The following is a 21,582-nucleotide window of genomic DNA, read 5'->3' on the forward strand; positions in this document are numbered from 1 at the left end:
CCTAAATTTAAGTAATTTAATATTTTTGCCATCTTAAAGTTGAAGATGGACTGCATGCTTTCCTCCATGCAATTGAAACAAGTTCATATTCAAACATTTATTTATAATGTCAGGCCTTGCAATGATAACAATTAACTGAAATTTCATTTATTATTCAAGTCAATTAATGTGCCATAGAATTTAAACATTTTTTTTGCCTTTTTCTGACTTGTATCACTGTTTTCAGAAATATGTTCCATGCTGTTAGCAACCACTTGTTAGGCATAGTTCGAAAGCCTTAGTAAGAGCTGGGATAGAAATGTGTCTATGTCTGTTAACACAGGAATAGTAGACTGTGAAGTGTGCTGTCTCCCATGCACTGCACCCTTGCTTCCTCATACTGCCTTGCAGTGATATCTCAGAAGTATGAGAAATATTGGAAGATCTTAATAATCCTAAACCAAATTTCATAGCTAAGTTTCCCCTGCTGTTTTTAATGAAAATATGCTTTTGAGCTGGAATCTGCCCTGAGTGAAGCCCAAATTCAGCAAGCATTTATTCAAGTGCTCAATGTCCAGTTGAATTCAAATGAGATTAACTACATGTTAAAGGATAGTGTCAAATTATATGCCTTAAATGATGAAGATTAGGAACAATTCTTTTTAAGTTCAGGAAGATAGACAAGCATAACAATGTTCAGAGGGAGTTTTCATCCAAGGCTTTGTTTGCTCTGTTCTCTTGATTGCTTCACAGCTAGTGAGATGGTCAGCCTAAGCAGCTGGTCTGCACAAGTGCACTGACCTTTCTCACTATAGTTGCTGCTAGTCCTGAGACCTCCAAAGTTGGGAATCTTAAGAAAATACATAAAATCTATCCACTGGAATGCTGAATCTGAGGTCTTATTTGCAAGTGGAAAATAACATTTACACATATATCAAAATATTTGCCAGCTCCTTATGGACATAAGTTGGTGTTGTACACCTGACTTTAAAGGGGCTGGTGCTAGCTTTCCCTTACTAAGGCTGTGGGCCACAAAATGTTGCCATCTCTCAGGTCTCTTTTTCATTAATGAATTTTGGTAAATCCTTGTTACTGAATTTACCTGACTGAGATTTTAAGATTTTTCTACAAAATAAATAGGGTTTCTTTATTCTGCAGCATCAAAAGAGCTCTCAGAAATGTCTAGATGCTGCATGGTTTTTTGAATGAAAGCATGATGTTTGGGCAGCTGAAGTCGACAATGGCAATAGATACTCACATGCTAATGTATTTTTCTTGTATAATGTTATAGTAAGTATGCTTTTATTTGGTGCTGGTTGGGGATAACACTGTAAATGAATATACTAATCTTTCTAATATAAACTACTAATTTTATAGCTGAATGTTGTGATCATCATAAGTGGGCAAGTCTTTTAAAATTCCAACTACAGAAAAATGTGTGGAGAGTTAAAAAACAGGGCATGTCTGGCAGCTTCAGCAGTGATGCCGTTACTGTACCCACAGCAAGGTTGTGTGTCCAGTTAATAGTTGAATTTTTGTTACTTTATGTAGAGCCACTGTATTGCTGAATAGAAGCCCTTCCTGTAAAGTTCAGTGCATTAAGCATCTCACACCTTTGATTACTTCATCTTAACTTCTCTTACAATTAAGCTGTTTGGTAGTTGAGTGTACAAGTTTGAAGTTCTATTTGAAGTATTGTGGACAGTAAATCATTGTGTAATGTCACCTGGAGGCCTCAGAGCTGACTAATATTCTTGAACACTTTTCTTTCAATGTTACTTTGTTTTCTTTGGGGCAGAGGATTTTACTTTTTCTCTTTCTTAATTGTATTGCTTTCCTTTAGTATCCTATTAGGATTCCATCCATTTTTTTCTGTTCAGTACGTTGGCTGACAGGTATGGCTGGAAAAGACAGGTAAGTTTAAAGTCAAGCGAGTCTTCCATTTAATGCTTCAGAGTTTGCCTAATTTCCTTCCACCTTCATTAGTTCATTTTAAAAGATGCTATTTTTCCCTGTAAATCTGGGTTCACTCATATCCTCAGCTTTCTATGGTCACACCACCACAGCTACTGCTGTAGACTGGTAAATAGATTGCTGTTGGAGGAATGCTACTGATATAATGAAGTATTAACTTTCTTAGAGTATTGAGCATTTCTGTATTTCGTGGCATTTATTTATAGAGACTTTTGTATTTACAGAAAAACTCTCTCGCTGTAAATGTAAAAACTACCTGTCACTTTCTAGACTCTTTTCATTCTCTTCCTGCAGGAAGACTTGAAAATTTCCATCATGCTTAAAGCAAACTGATAAGGTCAAGTTGCCATAGCTTCCAAGCAGTATGTCTCTCCTCCAGCAAACGCTTTCTCCTCTCTGGAAATGGAAATATGTCTATCTGCTGAATTCCTCTGCTTTCACCTTAGGAATGTTAACCTGTCATATAGCTTCGCTTCCTTGCTTCAAAGCTGTGATGCATTAAGCATGCCATGTTTCTCCCCTAGAAAGGCGCAGGAGAGAACTGAATGTGGAAAAGCTCAAAATAAGGCAGCAATACTGATTTCTGTGAAAGCATCTGTCAACTGTGCCTTTAGATACCTTTAGGTAATTAAGGCAGAGGATCGTAATGGAAACGGTGGTGAGAGTACTTATCCCAGCTTCAGATCTTTCTCACAGTCTTCATCTTACTTGCCAGCACTGATGACAGTACTTTTCAGACACAGTTGTTTCAGAAGAAAGGAATGCAAAAAGGCATTTTGGGGATCAGGTGAGTGGGTAGGCCAGAGTTGCTCGGGTCTCGTGTCACTTTTGTAATATCTGGAATAAATCAAATTAAGCATCTATCCAGGTTAATAGCTCAAGGTATGATTACTTCTTCGCCATTTATATACTTATCTCTCTGTGGCTTTTTAGTCCCCATCACTGTTTCACTCTATTCACAACTAAAGATAAAGAATACTGTCAAGAATGTCAATATTATCTTCCTCTTCTGGTGGATTTTTAGTGAGCTAGCACTATGGCTATTTCTTTATAGAACATACAGAAGAGTAAGTCCTGATTTGTACTGCAATAAATTTAGCATACAAGTTTATGTGCACTATTAAATAAGTTGTACGACATTGTGGGGTAGTGCTGCTCTCCTTGGGTGTGGAGACAATGTTTCCTTCATTCTGCCTTGGTTTACCTCTTTGGTGTAGAACAGGGCTCTTACTTGGTGTAATGGTTTAACCCCAGCCAGCAGCTAAGTACCACACTTGGCTATGTGCCATATCCAGAAGCTGGTTACTAAGCAAGCGTTCTGTGAGCTGAAAAGCTGACGGAGTCTAGTTTTCCTGCAGTATTGTAGGATGCATATACTTTAGAAGGCATAATACAATGTCCTTTGATCTTTAATTGGGGAGGGAAAGTGATTTGTAGTGGTACTGCTGTGATGAAAGTAAATAGGAAGACAAAAAAAAGAAGGGTAATAGATACAGCTCTTGAAAATGCTCTGCCAGATGGAGCTATCAAAATAAAGTCTAGCCAGCCCAAACAAGAGAAGCCATTAGAAGCCATGTTGCTTGTTTAAAGAAGTATTGTGTATTTAAGGAAAGTAATTTCAAGTTCATTTAAGGAAAAAAAGGTACAGATTTTATTTAGAAAGATTTATTTAATTTAGGTTTGATAACAGCAAAGCAGTGCAATAATCTAGGCTTGGCAATTTTTCAGACACTGGGTTTTACAAAGTCTCAAAGCTTTTTAGCATTTTTCTTTTAATATTTGGATACTAAATTATTTTGAACTCTGCTGCCTTGAATCTGCTTTTACAAGAAAAGTGGAATAGTGATTTTGTGAGCCCTCAGACGAACTGTATAAAACTCCACCCAGAAAACAAGTTCTGGTTCTATTGTGGCACTCAGTTTCTAGAACATACCTACCTTGTATCTTTTTTTCCCTCTCATTAAAACGAAAATTTATCTAACAAAAAGAAAAATTCTCCATTACAATAAGAACAAACCATTTGCTTTCAGTTGTGGTATGCAACTGATGACTTGTCCTAAGCCCCTTTTTGCAAGTTGTGTTTGCTTTTGCCTAAATCTGTCTATTGTATAAAATAAGGCAGATGTCCACCCTCACTGTGACAGCAGCACAGTGTGAGGGTGGTTTAGTCTCAGATCCTTCGAGGGCCCTTTGAGGGATGTTACCTGTTCTTTTGCTGGTACTGCAACCACCAAGTGATGGCCTCAGCAGCTGAAAAGCCGTGGTTCAGTTCTCCTTATTGCTTGTATGTAAGATTAAACCAAGTATAGGCTGAATCGGGCACTGATGCTCACCTTGGGATGGGCAGTGTGTTAGAGCTGCAGGTAATGAGTGCACAGTAGGGGATGTCTTTTGGAATATGCTGCTGGATGATGCACTTTGCTTTGAATGATGGGGTGCTGCAGGACTGGAGCAAACCTGAATGCGGAATTGAGAGGATGAGGACAGCACACAGGACGGTACTGGTTTCCTAATGGTATTTTAGAGTGATAAAAAGTGAGGGTCAGGTGTTGTAAACAAAATAAGCTCTAAAAATGACATCTCCTAGTTTGTAGTGTTTCATCAAACCACCAATAGTAAGAGAAAATCTTTTATTGTTTTATAGTATATTCATTGCATTTTTCTAGTCTTCAAGTAAGAGCACTAATGACACTTTGCTCTTGCGAAGCCTGAAGTGCATGTGAAAAGAACTGCAAAAATTCTTTTGGTTTGTAGCACTGGCTGAATTCCCCATTCCTTTCCCCATTGTGCCTGTGCACTTAGTCCTTCCATGGCTGCCATGTTGCTATGTCGGGGTTTCATGTTAATGATCAGACACATTGGAAGCTCATTATGAACCATTTGAGGAGCCCTGATGCATTTTCTGCAGTCCAGTGGTTCACATCTCTTGAGTCATGCACTTGTTTCAAATGTAGCATATACTTTTTCCAGTTTCTTACACAGTACCTATCATCTTTTTCCTGTTCAACCATGCCTATTCTCAAAGGAACTAATACCTCGTTGCAGGATGCAATAACATTGCTTTTTGTAAGCAGTTAACCTTTCCTCTTGAAGCATCTTGATGTCTCGTTTGCATTTCTTCTGCAATCATACCCTTTGCCAAGACCTTAAAGGCCTTTCCTGCAATAATTCTAATGCTGTATCCTAAATGACTTTTGATTCATTGTGTGCTTTGTGTTTTGGTACACTGCCCATAATTTAAATTATTTTTACAGACTCTAATCTTCCAGAAGAGCCACATAAGTGTGACAGAAGCCTTGCTGTTTAGCTGTACAGCTAACCTGTTTTTCTTGGTGTCAGACTGCCCTGTATTGTGTATGATCTTTCTTGTACAATAAAACTGCTTTCTCACACGGGAGCTAGAAGACAGAATTTCTGTGACAAGGAGTCAAGGAGCTGGTTAAAAATTATGCCATTGTTTCCTTCAGGAAGCACCAACTATACTTTGCCTCGCAGTTGGAACAAATACATATTAACAGGAAGCTGGATCTGATAGACCTAAGCTAACACAAACAGAGCATTTGCACTTTGTCTGTTGCAGTTTTTTGATGGCAAGTGACAACTGAGAATAGTGATCTGTCTGCTGCCTTGACCTGTGTAGGACATAGAGAGGAAGCATGCATTGTACAGGAAAATCTTGTAGACAGTTCCTGGAGGGAATCATGCAAGTATATTTCCCCTTCTGCTGGGCATCCTCATGCCACAGGCAGGCTGGAAGATGGGAAGGGGCTGTACTCCTCCTTCCTTCCTCTGCCTTGAAAACAAAGCAGAAAAAGATAAGACAGATCCTTAGAGGAAAACCGTGCAAAAAGCCTGAGATGCATGGCCAGAGATTTAAAGCCCCACCTTCCTTTTTTGTTATCAGGACTAAGTTACTTGTAGGTTGCTGGTCTCTTCTAACTCCATGCTACAGTAATTATTGTATTTATTTATGTATATTTTTTTCTTTCATACTTTGGCCTATTTAATGGATCTAGACCCAAATAAAAGTTTATATAGTTTCAGAAGTTAAACGATCCTCTCCTAAGCAAGTTAGCTGAGCTGGTTAGGCAACACGGCTAATGCAGTTGTTATACAATTTTCATTCAAGGATTAGAGAGCTTACAGCCGTGTTCTGGAAGAAAAAACCATGAGTTTAAAAAAGTTTCAAAGTTGGAACAAGGTATGGGCAAAGATGAACTGAAGTGCAGAGCTCCTTCATTCTAATCATGTACCTTCACCAGAACATTCTCTTAAAAACAAACTTTTTTTTTTTTTTTTTAATGGAGGAAGTGACAGAGGACTCTGATGTCCACCAGTTGTATAATTGGGTGTTCATTAGTCTTCTATTAGTAGACTGGCACTGTGCTCCGGTAGTCTGTAGTCATGACAGAATAAGTGTCTTTCCAGTGTTCGGTTCAGACTTGCTAATGAGTTCAGCTTAAGACCTATGCATACAGGTTATTTATTTGTGTCAATTTCATTAAGGATGAAAATTTTCTCGGCATAGTGAAATCCCATTTCTTTTTTTAAAAAAACCCAACCCTGAGTTTCTCACTTTTAAAAGACATTTTGACTTTGCACTACACCTTCATGATGATCCCATAAGCCAAATTGCTCTCCTGTATTACCTTCCTGGCAATGGTGCTTATCATCTAGAGTCCTTTCCTCTCTCACCTGTTTTCCATTTGACAAGTTCTACCTATTCCCCTTCTAACTGCTACCTTTTATTAGTTGGGGGTTTTTTTGGTTTGTTTGGTTTTTTTTGGTTTTGTTTGGGTTTTTTTTTCCCCCTCAAGCAATCCCAAAATGCCTTGAATGACAGAACAAGAAAGACCTGGAGCCTAGCTGCAGTGTGAAATTACTTGATATGGATTAGCATGAATGTTTACCTACTTGCACCATGAAAGTGACTATGCAGTACTGCGTGAGGTGGTTAGGGATTTATGTTGACTTGTAATAATATTAAACCTGTTGGGTTTTTCGTCAGGATTTTCCCGATGAAAATTAAATAAGGAGTAATTTCTCTGGCCTGGAATAGAACAGAATATATGACAAAAAGTGATCTCCTGTCTTCATTGTGTGTCTTACCTGAAGTTGTCAGTCTAAGTCCTCATTGCAATAGTTATTTTTGTTGCCTGGAAAGCTGCGTGAAAATGTCCTTTTATGATACCATTGACCTTTGTGTTCACAATCTGAGAAGTAAGTGTCAGTATGTGTAAGTCATGGAGATGAAAGATGAAATAATGGTACTGTCATATCTTTTAATGAACTAACATGAACTGGATATGCAGCAGTATTATATTTTGAAAACTATGATGATCAAGATAAGAATCTGCCCATATTTAGTGTGCACACGGACGTTGTTCATTCTCAATGTCATCCTTCCAGCTCTTCAAAGCTGTATGCTTAGAGGATGCTATTTTTGTTTGTTTGTTTGTTTACTACTGTCTTTACCTATGAAACCCATGACAGTTAAAAGCTAAATGTCAAAAAAGTTATTTACTCTGTAAAAACCAAATAAAATCCAACCAAAAAAAAAAAAACCAACCCAAAAAACCCCAACAAACCCACCCCCCCGAGTTACAGGTTTGGTGAGGAAGTTGCACAGTTGGTGACTGATCCAAGCGTGTGACTGAACAAAGCTGTACTTTCAAAGAGAGGCAATCCAGTTGCCCAAAAGTAAGGTGCAGACAGAGGTTCAAGGAGGTTTAGGTAGAATGTTACCAAAGACATAGAAGAACCCAACATTTTTTGTTTTTATTTACAGAATTTTTCTTTTTTTAGTTTCTGTCATTTTCTCCAGTAGACAGAGAGGATGAATTGCAACTAGGCATTGACCTCAGGCCAAATATAAAAGAGCACAGATCCAGCAGTTATAGGCTAAAATAGCGTTCCCTGAATGCAAGGGCACTAATAGTTGGATACCTTCAAGATTAATAGCTGTAACGAACAAAAGTTGTTTGAAAGTAAAGAGCAGACTTGAGCAAGCTCTTATGTGACATTGGACAAGTCAAAAATGGCTGTCTTCCTGCGGGGGGGGGTGTGCGTGTGTGTTAGAATTCAAGTTGGGTTTCTATAAATTGAGCTGAACTTCGCATCTCCCTTCTCATCTATTAAATGTTCTGGAGGTTTCAGCTTTATTTAGGGCCTAATGCCAGCCTTTTCCAGGTTCATGCAAAGATTCCCACTAGAGTATATAAGAGACACTGCAAGAAGGAATAAAATCTACCCACATTTTAATACTGGTTTTCATGATGACAGGTGTATGAGACTATATTCGTCTGGTGAGTACGTACTTCCAGCTTGTCTCATGCACCTTTTTGTTGGTGGTTTTTTTTTTTTTTTTGTTTTTTGTGTTGTGGTTTTTTTTTTTTTGTTTGTTTGTTTGTTTTTGGTTGGTTCTTTTGGTTTTTTTTTTTTTTTTTTTTTTTTTAATGTTCCTGGTTGCATTACTGGACATATTTTATAAACTTTTATGAGTTTTCCTACCCGTAACGTTTACTAAGCGAGCATTGTTATCTCTCAGTAAATGGGTAATTGTTCCTTTGATCATTCTACACATTGTTTCAAGCCATAAAAATGACATGCTAATGTTCTAAACCCGTAGTTAAATACATGAACTGTATTTAACTAAATACAAGACAAAAACGCAGCAGCTTAGAGCTGGAGGCTGCAAAGTGTACCGATAGCTACCTGTAGTGTGTCAAATTTTTGTATCTGCCACTGAGGCTGGTGAAAAAGCCCTAAGTATGAATCTGTTCTGGATGTCAAAATATATCCTAGAATAGTCAGAAACCATTAAATCCATCTTTAGCTCTTAATATATTCTCTATATATTTCCTATATATTGCTAAAAATAGCATATGTACCAGCTGGTCATGTTTGCCTGTCAGCTGTATCATTCTTTCCTGGTAATGCTCTGACTCCTCAAACCTGAGACAAGTAAGTATCTAAATTGTCTGGGTGACTTTATGGAGTAAGCCAGATTTTAATATTTATTATGTTTGCCCACATACACACATCTGTGCACAAAAAGTCTCATGTAACTCTGTATGCACCTATGTCTATGTAATGTGCTTTTCTCTTTAACGGGTAGTATATAGTATAGACATGCCAAGTCTATGTACAAACTTGGATGTATGTGAGCTTGAAGTGTTACTGGAAGGCTATACACTGATGTTTCACGTGCTCTGAAATAGCTCCACTTTTGAGTATGACTGCACCAGGTATGCAGTGTCTGTATAAACCAGAGAAACTGGTATCTATTGAAACAGTGCTGGCTGCCTGAGAGGAAATGGGTCACCTTGTGTACTGAAAATGCAGTCTGTGAAAAAAAGAACCATCTGCTGCTTTCTAAGTGTTAGCATCCACACTGCTTTAATAGTGGTTTCATGGTTTCACATCCGAAGTACAGAGATGATCAGACGCTTGCAAAATTCTTGCTGTTAAAAGACACATAGCACTGTTAGACATGAGTTAACCACAAAGGTAAGTGGTTTTGAGTGAATCTACTGATGCAGTATCTATGAGTGAATCTCCTGATGCAGTATCTATGACTTATCTATAAGCAGGCAGATGCTACTTTGTAACTTGGGACAGGCAATATGAAAGACTTCACGTGATATCACCTCATCTCTAATGCTTACTTGGCCCCACAATGTAGGAGTTAGATTAGAGCTGATGACAGCCTGAACTCATCGCTTTGCTTCCTTTCTTGAAGATGGTCACATTTGCGCATGGAGAGTAAACAAGCAACAAGTTTCAGGAGATAAAAGATTGTTGGTTTCCAGGAGACTAAGCCTTTTCTGACTATTAGAGTTAAAGAAATTCCGGTGCTCTGCTGTGTCTCTCTCCTTTAGAGGAAAGGTATTATACTGGAGTTATTAGGGCAGAAAAAATGGTGGATGTTTGTTCTGCTACCCCATATAGAACTGGTGAAAACAGCACAGGACTGTATGCTTAGTGAAGTGTTCCAGAGTGGCTGATGCTACTGTTTAAACCATTCGTTTCCCTTAGTCCCTGAGTGATATTATATGGGAGCTAAGGTATTTTTAATTTTTAGTGTGAGACAGAGAAGCAAGGCTAAGTAACTTGCTTTACTACTTGTTGTGTTACAGTAAAGCAGTTTAGCTACAACCCAGTGAAGAGTTGTAGATGAAATGGCTGTTCTGTGAATCTAGTGGTTTGGGATTAGCACGTACATGGGATAGCCCACATTGTTTGCCTAATTTAAATGACCTGGTTTAGAGCCTTTACCCACTCAACAGGTGAAATAACTGAATGTTTTGCACAATAATTTGTTTCATATGGGATATAAATTGCACCCTGAATGTGTCCAATGTCTTTCCACCCACAACAGAGCTTTGACATGCAGGGGAGGCTTAGTTTGTCTGAAACAAAGCTGTCTTAACTTAGCTGTCTGGAATTATGTGGTTGTTTAAGGTAGAGCTGATACATCTTGTCTACTTGTAATTTGTCTAATACTTATTGTAAGCTTAGTTTCAGTTGCCTATTAGTTAATATCCACATAGGTTGGATATTAACTGGTTGGATGAACGGTTGACATGCTTAGCATCTGTATCAAGGTGACTACTTTCTTTTAAAAATGCAGTAATAGTGATCACAGTAAAGTGATATGAAGAGTGATAAAGTTAATTTGGCCATGTGAAAATTGTGATGTTTGCTTTGGAAAAAAAACCGCACCAATTTATGGGCTTTGAAATTTTATCTTCTGTTGTCAGAGCTGTACCTTTGATTTTCTCTCAGTTACATTTCTAAATACTTGGGGGAAGAAAATTACATGAATAGTAGAAGCTTTCTGAAGCTTGACAGTTAACTTTCGCCAGAGTGATCAGCACATAGAGCAAATTCAATTTCAAGGTAGAGTCTGTCCTTGAAACTGTTTTTCATAACTATTTATCTACTGTGGACTTTTTTGTCTTAAGAAGGGAAAGTAGCAGTAACCGAGTCTGTGCTCCACTTTTGGTTGAAGAGAAAAGAGGTAGCTGTCAAATAAAAAAAGTGGCAAACTTTTCCCATTTTCCATTTTCCTGGTGCCTCACTCCCTTCTTGAGCTTCAGAAATGGACAAGGAAGCCACTAGTACTGCAACAAAAATGGGGTAAGAGCTGAGCGTTGGCTGATGCCAGAGGAGGACCATGTATTTTATAAATCTCTTAATTTTGCACCCTCTGTTGCTTACGTGCAATTAATCTAGTCTTGAAGCAAAATGCCAATGTGACAGGGTTAGTAGCTTAGCTTCGGTGCTCCACTGGCACAGCTGTACTAGTGGGGATCATGGGCATCTCTTCTTTCTGACACCAAAGAAACAGACAAGAAACAGCAATATCTGACTGAACATCTTCGTTTTGCTTGGGATAATGTGTATTTGTGGGTATGAAGGTGTCTCATGCTTCAGCCGTGAAAGAGCACATCAGTAAATTTCAAGAGGTTTTTCTGGGGCTGAAAAAAAATTAGTAAAATTAGTAAGACTGAAACAGGTCCATGTGCAGGAAAACACATAAAAGTAAGTAGTGCAGTGACTGGCACTTGATGCAGTTCTTATGTTAGCCTTCAGTTTCACTAATAGTAACAAGCAAAGAGATATGGCAAACAATTTACCCTAAGTTTATTTACCTGTCACTTAAGCACATGAACTTTCACCTTCAATCCTTACTAGGTTCTTTTCAGTTGTGTTTGTTTAGGAAGAGTGTAGAAATGGGATAGTCTTTGCTTTGGTGCCCTCTTGTGGGTTCATATGTTGGATATACTGGCCAAGTTACACTTCTAACAAGCTTCCTGTTATTAAGGGATATAATAAATATTAATTGTTACTGCTCAAGGTGTGTTTGGACAGCTTGCACCATCCCATGCAACTTGTTCTTTGCTTTGAACTGGCACTTCTATGTATGTTGGACATTTTGTTCAGAGACCATTAGCTGTCTCTATGTAACTGAACCCACATTATGTTCATGTTGTCATGTGTATTGGTCTTAGGCGATTGTGGGAATATTGCAAATAGAAGGGCTGGACACTTGGGGAATATTTATGTTATGGTGCAGATGACTGTCTCATCTTTGCATTCCCTTATCTGCACACCTCACTTTTATTTAAGAATGGCTGAAGTTAAGAGATAGAAGGTAAAATGAGAAGATTTTAGAGATAAATCAGAAACGCCCATATATTTGTACTTTGCCTAGGTAGAGGTATGTTATCACATGCGTGTTTGTGTTGATATATGATAATTTCTTCCCTACTAACTTCAGTTCATTATCACTTACTAATTTGATTTTTGTACCTAATTACCTACAAACCTCCTTTCTACAATTTTGTAATGTTTACAGTGTCAATTGTCTGTGTGTGCACTGGACTTACATGGCCTTTCAAAAGATTCACCCAATCAAGTTCTAGCTTACGTGAAAAAAATAAAGGCTCTGCCAATTTGCAGCCACTGATGTTTGGTTTTAATATTCCTCCTCCTGAGCTCAGTTTTATTTATTATGTCAATTTTTTTTGTTGCTGTTTTTTCTGAGGAGAAAAACTCTGATTAACCATTTTGGAGATCTGTAACAGGGGGGACACAGTGATTTAGTTGCTGGATTTTGCAGCAGGTTTCTGTCAAGTCCAAAGGATTGGTATTGCTTGTCTCAACAGAATTGTGAAAAATATCCCTAACAACTAGCTCTGTGTTTAGTAAGTGAATGTTTTAAGTCTTATTCACTGCTCTTGTCATGTTTTAAAAAGAAACACGCAGTTGTTTGGGAACTGGAAGCTGCCTGTGCCAGTGTGTAGTGGATAGCATCCAGTTCGAGTGTTAAGTGCTTTGCTTCCCCAATACCTTATGTTCCTTTAAGGCAAGCAGTAGTCCTGTGGGGTGGTGAGCACAGCTGAAGCTGCTCAGGGAAGGGGTTTGAAGGCAGAGGCTGTGGGGCTGGGCAGCCTTGCTTTCCAGGTAGGGGAAGAGGCTTTCTGGGGGCTACAGGCAGTTGGGCTGAGTTTGCTGCAACTCTCTGGCAGTCCAGAATCTTACAGAATCACAGAATCATTAGGGTTGGTGGGACCTCTGGAGGTCATCGAGTCCAACCCGCCCTGCCCAGGCAGGGCCACCTAGAGCAGGTTACACAGGAATGTGTCCAGGTGGGTTTTGAATGTCTCCAGGGAGGGAGACTCCACAACCTCCCTGGGCAGCCTGTTCCAGTGCTCTGCCACCCCCAGTGTAAAGAAGTTCTTCCTCATGTTGAGGTGAAACTTCTTGTGTTTTAGTTTATGGCCATTGCTCCTTGCCCTGTTGCTGGGCACCGCTGAAAAGAGTCTGGCACCATCCTCCTGGCACCCACCTTTGAGATATTTATGTGCACTAATGAGATCCCCCCTCAGTCTCCTCTAGACTAAACAGGCCCAGCTCCCGCAACCTCTCCTCATGAGAGCGGTGCTCCAGAGCCCTGATCATCCTTGTGGCCCTCCACTGCATGCTCTCTCTAAGGACTCACTCGGGCAGGGGGGACCAGGGAACAAACCCTTATGTTCAGTCTCTCTCTCTCTCTGATAGTTGCTTTGAAGTTTTGTTTTATTTAAAAATGGAATCATACCTAGGTTGTGTTTTGAATGCCAAATGTTAGATTTTATTTATCTGGGGCCTTTTGGGCATTGGTTATAAAAGACAGTGTGGGCAGAGGCTGTCAAACTCTGGCTTAGTTGGGATTTCTTTTGCAGTTTATTAGAATTTGGAACAGCAAAAAGGCAAATATTTGAAATGTTAGGGGTGGGGTGGTGATTCAGCTGTAGTAGCCCCTACAGTGGGAAAGAGCAAGGAATGGTCTTTTCCTGAGGGGCTAGGGAACAGCAAGGCTTAGAGGTAGGCTAAAGCTAATAATGTTGTGTGGTTTTATATGTTAATGTCCAACCCAAAAACTTAGTGTCTAAAGAGAAATAAAGTCCCCAACATGAAGCAAGATCACTCAAACTTACCAGCTGTGTTTTAAGATACTCCAATACAAATGACCTTTGTGTGCATACAGATAATCTGTAATGGCATAATTATCTGTCCTCCCTCTAGGTTCTTATTAGACGGTTAGACCAGTTTTTTAATTTTTTTTTTTTTAATTTTTTTATTTACAGCTTCCTTATTGTGCTGATATGCCTTATCTTCAGCGTGCTTTCTACAATTGAACAGTATGCAGCTCTCGCTACAGGGACGTTATTTTGGATGGTATGTATGTAGACGTTAAAGCAATTGATGTACATTTGTTCTTAATGTGCAAACTCCAATCTCATGAATTAATACCATATCTAGCAGAATGTTCCTTGTGGTTGAATTGACGAGAGGCTTTTCTGCCTTTTCCTAGCGAGTCTGTGAAGCCACAGAAACACCGGAAGTCGTGGTAGCACAAAACTCTTCTATGGTGTATATTGAGGGCATCTGTGTGGTGTCTAACATACATGGCTGTTCTAATTAAACTTGAATCCCTTATACTGCTCAGGTTAACCCATTTTTCAGTCATACTGAAGGCCAGACACCTGACCATAGAGGGGGGAAAAAGCCAAGTGGAAGTCCTCTCTTTTAGTTGATGTCAGATTTGTCTTTTTTTCCACAAGTGGGAAACTCATGTATTTTCATTGACTTTAGGGTTAAGACAACTTGCTCCACCTGTCATACTCACTTTCCCTTTATTAGAGAAAGCATAGTTACTTTTTTTTATAGTACACTGGTGCTACAACAGATATGTAGCAAGAAATGTTCTGAGAGAATTACTGTTCTGCCAGCTTAGATTTCGTTGAAGAGCTTTAGTTTTGAATTTGGAGAAGCATGATTTTAAACATACAAAAAATTTATACATTTGTTCTCAGTGTATGTCTATGGTGGAGTACTCCCTGCTGAATCATTGATTTCCCTGCATTTGTAAATAAATGACCATTATTTTGCTTGTGAAAACAGTCACTGTATTGAGAAAATGCTAACTAGCAATTTAAATGTTTGTTCAACATAGTTCTTGTAGCACTGCACCAGTAATAGTTATGTATGATATCATTATTAACAGGAAAAGATTCACTATAAACCCACATAAATTATTATAGTTTTTGTCATTTTATCTATTCAGTATACTAAGGTTTTATACCTAATATGAATAATGTAAGAATAAGAATATATAATATATATTAAATTAAGCGTCAGTCATACTGTTTCTATTTAAGGTACCTTCATGCCTGGTATATTATTTTTAACTGACTTGGAAGATGTTTGAACTTTATGCGTAGTTGCCAGCTAAGAGAGTCTATACAGGTGTTTCTTTGTTGTTTTATTTTTTTGGCCTTTTTTTTGTCCGTAACTAATAGTCATGGATACTTCTACCAATTTCTGTGATGAATTTCACTTGTGATGATATCTCACTTGTCTTTGCAATATATCATGTCTTACATGTGTGGGTTTTTTTTCAGTGAAATAACTTCTAGTGACAGCATCACTAGTGATGTTTTCTTTTTTCCTTAAAACCATGGAATTAGTTTTTTATGTTCATACTGTATGTAGTATGTATTGTCTGCATGTGTGTAATACATTCAGCGTAATATGTATGCAATGCGTTCAGGATTACATACAACATATGTAATATCCAGTATGTATTGGGTATTCTGTTTTATCTTTCGAAGTAGTGTGAATCAGTGTTCCTGTTCTATATAATGGGAAAATATATGGTCAACTTTTAACACTGAAATTCTACTATAATAGTTTATTGGAAATTCAGCAGTTATTTGTTTGTTCAGTAATGTCATATTCTGGTACTGTTTTCTTAAAGGATTAACTGTGGTAGTTTTCAAGAAATTTAAGGGGCTTATGGTGACCCATCTGTCCACAGCAGTAGATGGGCCAGTGTGTTCTCTGCTCTATCTAGTTTTGGGGGATTTTCAAAGGAGTCGTGGCACCTTGCAACAGAAATAGAAATGTCAGAATCTGGTTCTTGTTAGTGTCTACCTAGTAAAATTTCCCATTTTGTTCTTATTTTAAGATTTTACTTTCACCTCTAATGTATCATTACAAGCAGTAAAAATTAGATGTAACTGAATTGGTAAGGGGGGAGTTAATCACAGATGACTGGTTGAAGAGAAACTATACAATGCAAAGAAAGTGTAACAGCATACAGGGATTTAAAAAAAACCCCAGGAAAAACCACAGCGCGAGCTTCTAACCCAAATAGATGTAAGGAGACTTATTAAAGCTTAGGAGAGCGCCCTTCCTACTGCTTTGCAGTAGGAATTCGTTTCTCTTTTTTGTTTGTAGAAGGCCTTTTAGTTATACCACAATAATAGTTTTAATTTGGATCCAGACAATGAAAGTAGGTAACACTGACATTGTAGGTGAGCAAAGAAGGGCAAACAAATACTGAGAGAGATCTCAAAGGAGCGGCAGTGTAGCAACAACCTATCAGGAGGAGTATGGGAATCTTGAGGAAGGCTTTTCTGCTTGGGTTTAACTGGGACAGTGAGAAGGAGGGAATCTTTGGCCATGTAGAATTTTAAGTTTATAAGACCACAAATTGTTCCATGAAACTTGAGTTATGTTGCCTGAGTATATGCTCTGTGAGATTAAAATAAAGTAACACAGACTTTTAGCAATTTCTTTTGAAGATTATAAAATTGAGAACCTTTCCCTATATGCATTCCAAAGGGAAAATTACTGAAGCTTTCTCAGGAACAGACTGCCTTTTATTTTTGACATAATTTCTTGTGTAGGGTAGAATTCTCTCTGAATTATACTTCGTAGTGCATCAAATATAAGGCTGAAGTACTTAGTGGTATCAAATGTGCAGTGTCATGCTTTGAAATTTTGCCTATTTCAGATTTGTGGACTTTTATATTTTGGTGGGAGGGAGACTTTGACGAGGTAGCCACAGGTTTGGAAATGCAAGAAGTGACTACCATGCTGAATGTCTGGAAATGAGTGCTCAGTTAGCATGTGGGTATGCTGAGCTGAACAGCCCCATGGAGCAAGTCTGATTAGATGAGCTTACTGCATGGATACTGGAAATCTGATTCATCTTGAAAATGAGGTGGAATTACTGTAAAAACATGTATGTTATAAGCAAACTGCTGTTGTTACAGAATCCCTTCTACAACTCACTTGTGAGTTGCATGGCATTAAAATGAATGTTGGGAAAAGTACAGAATCTGTTCGTCCTGACTGAAAAACTATTCAGACAAGACCCTTGAAAACACTCACAATTAAGAGCTATGCTGCTTTATATCCTGCACGTAGCCAAAGTATTTTGCTCTGACCCTGTGAAAGATCTAAGCACCTACACAACTTCAGCAAATAGTCTTTTTGAAACCTAGGAGACTGGTTGCATTAGAGTTACAGATGGAAGCTGTCTGCCTAGTTTCATGAACGAGAATCTCATGCTACAATAGTATAGTCATACAAGATATTATAATTACATGAAAATAAGAGCTAGAAAAGTTGTTGAGATTATATTATTTTTTTATTTTGCTTGCTTTATAATAGTGCCTCCCCACTACAAGAGGAGAAAATAGAAGATATCAGTAATTTTATAGCATTTTAAAATGCTTCTATTTTTCATAACAATAAGAAAAATGCAAGTTTAACATTGGAAAAATAAACAAGGGAAAGTTTGTATGTGTTGCAAGTGGCGTTCCAGTTTTAGACAAAAAGCTTACAATTAGCTGCTGAATCTTTCTCTACTTGTCACCACACTTCACAAGGCAAAGAGCCTTGATGAAAGCTATACCTAAATGCAGTTGTAATGGGAGATTAGGAGAGAATTGGCCTTTTGTTAGTTTCCAGAAAGCAGGGAAAACTGTTTAAATTTGCATGTGTTTATTTTATCTTTTTTTCACTAGATGGTGCTGTTGGAGGGGTTTGACTCCAGTTACTCGTTGGCACTTGCCCAGCGTGAGCTGGAGTCTGAGCCAAGACTGCGAAAGGATCATCATTTTGAAGAGTATATGTACACTTGGCCCATTTAAAATAGTGGTGCGAGAGAGCTTTTGCCATGACTCATAAAGAGAATGTGGTATATCTGTGTAAAAATTGATTTTGAGATGACAATATTTAAACTATGGAAAAAAGTAATTCAGAGATGTATGTTCCCAGAGAGGCCATATTTTTCTTTTATTTTCATAAGCAAGGATTTTATGGTGCCAGAACACAGCAGAATGCTGTTATCTCAGCATGATCTAAGAAAATCCAAGTGCCTGATCCAAGGGGATTAAGTATTCTGCTGAACCAAGGGATATTTAGTGTGCCTGAAAAAGCTATTTTCTGGTAGGAATCTCATTTCAGTGTTTATTCCAACAAAGAAAAAAAAAAAGGGAAGGTTATGTTTTTATGATGAAAATATAAGCTGTTTCCAGCTTTCTGTTTTCAGAGTTCCTTTTCTACTTTGGCATACTTCTTACTGAAGAGATTAAACAATTTTTAAATATTAAAAAGACTATCAGTTAAGATAAATGGTAATAGCTTTGGGTGATTAAAATCTACATTATTGGCATTGAAATTATTCCTGCTATTAAGAGAAAGTGGCATAGAGTCTAGGCCTACAAGAAATCTAGATTTTATTTATTTTTTTAATATAATCTTTTGTTCTGAGTATAAGCCTTAAGTTTTGTTTGCTGCAGTGTCTTGTGGGTCTTGAGAGAAAGAAAGAGAAAAATACCTACAGCTTTTGATCCTGAAGATGGTCTTCACAGAGAACAAATGGTTCAAATAGTTTGAAAGTGCTTCCAGCACTTCCCCCCCCCCGCCCCCCCCCGATTATCTTCCTGGTGCTTTTTCATGCTTTTGAAAAATTAAATGGGATTAATACCTGTAAAGGATGTCCAGTGATAGCTTTACAGACTGATCTAGTCTACAGACTCTCTCTAAAGAACAGCTGTAACTGAGAAAGTGAGAATTTGTCTTTGCATTCTCAGTCCGACCCAGAGTGAGGTCAGCTGGTGTAGAAGACATGCGTGTGGTGGACTTTAATCCTTTCCTTTTGCTAGACCTGCAGATAGACCTGTCAGGGAGTCGCTCCATTGGCAGCTGAAGCTGAGAATCCCAGTTTTCATTTAATGTCAGCTTCTCTACATTTTAGTTTGTAGTAAACAGGGCAAATGTGAGTGATTTGAAGGTTCAGGAAATACGAATAGCAATTAAAATCTCCCTTCCCCCTTTTAATTAGGGGATACTACAGTTAGTAGCTGGAACAAGCAGCTTCCTCTGAATCTGAACCCAGGTGTTTCTCTCTGTGCTTCAGTATGTGGTTCTGATGTTTGTAGCTGAGCTGGGCTGGCACATAATGTGAGTGCTTCTAATCTGCTGCTTTGCAAAATCAGCTGTGATGTTTTGAAATGCTGCCGGTAGTAACATCTTAACTTGTTCCAGCTGTTTGCAAAGCAATCCCTTGTCAACTCGCCTGGTCTGTATAGGAGAATTATATGTTTAATGTAAACGTGATGTTAAAGGGATATAATTAATTTGGTTCAGAAGGTTGTGTGAACATGCTTTTTAGTCCAGCTTAAATTCTGCTTTATGTCCATTCTGAAGAGGTCTGAGGAGCCAAATCACATGCTTCTGAAGTGGAAATAATATTGGATGGTCTGTTAGGGACAGCTGAACCAATTTAATGAAATGGGCTTAGAAAAAACCAAACCAAACTACCTCCCCCCCCAACCCAACACACCCTCTTCCTTCCCCTCCCCCCCCCCCCAACCAACCAAGAGGAAAAGCCAATCCAAGCCTGTAGTTATTGTTTGGTGTGGATGAAACCTGAGCTGAAAAGGAATGCCAGGAAGGAATGAAGAGGAGATATAAAAGAAAACTATGCTAAGACTGGTAAGGGAAAGATGAGCTAGTTTTTGTTTTTCACATGTGCTGAAAACGGAACGCTTGTAGAAGGGAGCTCTCGTTTCCCTTTCAAATCTGTAGAGGGCAGCATTGGACCACAATGTGTCTGATCTAGCGTGGCTGGGTTCAGACCTTGGATGGTGTTCTGAAGTAGATAAAAATATCTTTTGGAAGAAGTGAACTATTAATAAAGAGATGTTTTTTCACGTGGGCTTGGTGTATTTTATATGAGTAATCAACAAAAATAACTCAGGAAGAGGAAGGTGGAAGAAAAGGGCTGTGTAAATGTTGCTGCCAGGGACAGCTCTGGCCACTTTGTGGTTGTAGCCACAAAATTCATGCTGTTTGGCCTACCTGATTTCTCATCATGTGGATGGCTTTTAGAAAAAAGTGAGAACAATTAAGGCTTTCAGTGAAGTGAATTGGACAAGTATTTGCATAGAGGAGAAAAAAATAGATACTGAACATGTTAACACTCGGAAAGATTTCCAGTATGTTACGTCTTCCCAGGTATGCTCTTGCTATTAGCTTAGGTGCTTCCATTTCAGTGGGGAAAAAAAGAAGTTTCTGGCTAAACTTCTCTAAAGTTACCACCAAAATTTACTTTTAGATGTATATGATCAGAATAAGCAGTGGTTTTTTACAGAAAACTCTTTTTTACATGTATTGCATACATTTCTCTAGCAGGTTCCAAAGTTCTGGGTTTGAATTCTTATTACAGTCTTCTACACTGCAGTGTGTATTTGATAAACTTGGATGCAGAAAATCGGTTATTTCCATTCTGCCTTTTCTAAGAACTGTGAGGAAAAAAACCACCCCACCCTCTTCTTGGATTTCTATACCTGGAGTTCTGTGGTGGCATACCTGAAAATAAAGTCTGCAAATACATCACTGTGAGTAAAGGAATTGGAATTTAGTATTTATCCCCACGGTACATAGGGATGAGATGGCTACGAAGCACCGAGCATTTATTAGGCCTCAAACTCTGAAGACTAAGACAGACTCTGGGAAGAGCAACCTTCCTGAAGCTCAGGTGGAGCTAGTGACAGATTGCAGGCCAGCACGAACCACTGGTGATAGATTGGTGCCTTCTGCTGGCTGCTTGGTGGCCTACATGATCTGGCATGGTGATCTCCCTCACTGGTAGCGAGACTTAAATGAACATAATGCCCAGTTGTCCTTTTGCGCTAAGCAAGCTTCACAGCTTTTCATATGTAAACTACAGTAGCATGACAGTTTTCAGAAATTATTACAACTATTATAAATACAATTACAATTCTTACAGTAATTACAATTTATGTTGCATGTTGTGTTTTGAAAAATAAGGGAATATGTGTCCCAGAGTTGTTAGTAGTTCACCTGTTCTAAAGAGCTTGTGTTTGCTCTCGTGGGTCACATAGTATACTGGTGTTTTGTTTCTTAATTTTTCAGTATAGCTGCATTGCAATAAACTCTGTTCAAAGGTGTGTCTAAGAAAATGTCACCACTGAAAAAAGTATATTTCATTCGCTGTTACATCTGTTGTTCATTTTTACCAAGCTTTCTACTTATGAGTTAAATTTTGACTAAATATCTCTGGGGTGTAAATCCATGTCAAACTCAGAACCTTTGCTGGGTAAACTCTAAAAGAAACATGGTAAGCATATTTTCTTTGAAATGATGCACATTTTTCACTATTTAATATTTTAATAAATGAGCAGAGTACTACAAATTCCATCTTGGGGGAAAAAAAATTAAAACATTAAACCTGTGAAATACTGGTGCATAGTAGAT

At 38.3% G+C, this 21,582-nt stretch overlaps 1 protein-coding gene across 1 annotated transcript in view; it reads left to right on the forward strand.

Moving 5' to 3' along the window:
• Positions 1-21,582, forward strand: part of KCNQ1 (potassium voltage-gated channel subfamily Q member 1) — a 350,628-nt gene that overhangs the window by 32,894 nt on the left and 296,152 nt on the right. Inside the window, exon 2 of the mRNA XM_030483351.1 lies at positions 14,091-14,181. Coding sequence (XP_030339211.1) covers positions 14,091-14,181 — 91 coding nt within the window. The remainder of the gene's footprint in view (positions 1-14,090; positions 14,182-21,582) is intronic.

The sequence above is a fragment of the Strigops habroptila genome, chromosome 4 (assembly GCF_004027225.2).
Source record: "Strigops habroptila isolate Jane chromosome 4, bStrHab1.2.pri, whole genome shotgun sequence".
Classification (NCBI taxonomy): Eukaryota; Metazoa; Chordata; class Aves; order Psittaciformes; family Psittacidae; genus Strigops; species Strigops habroptila.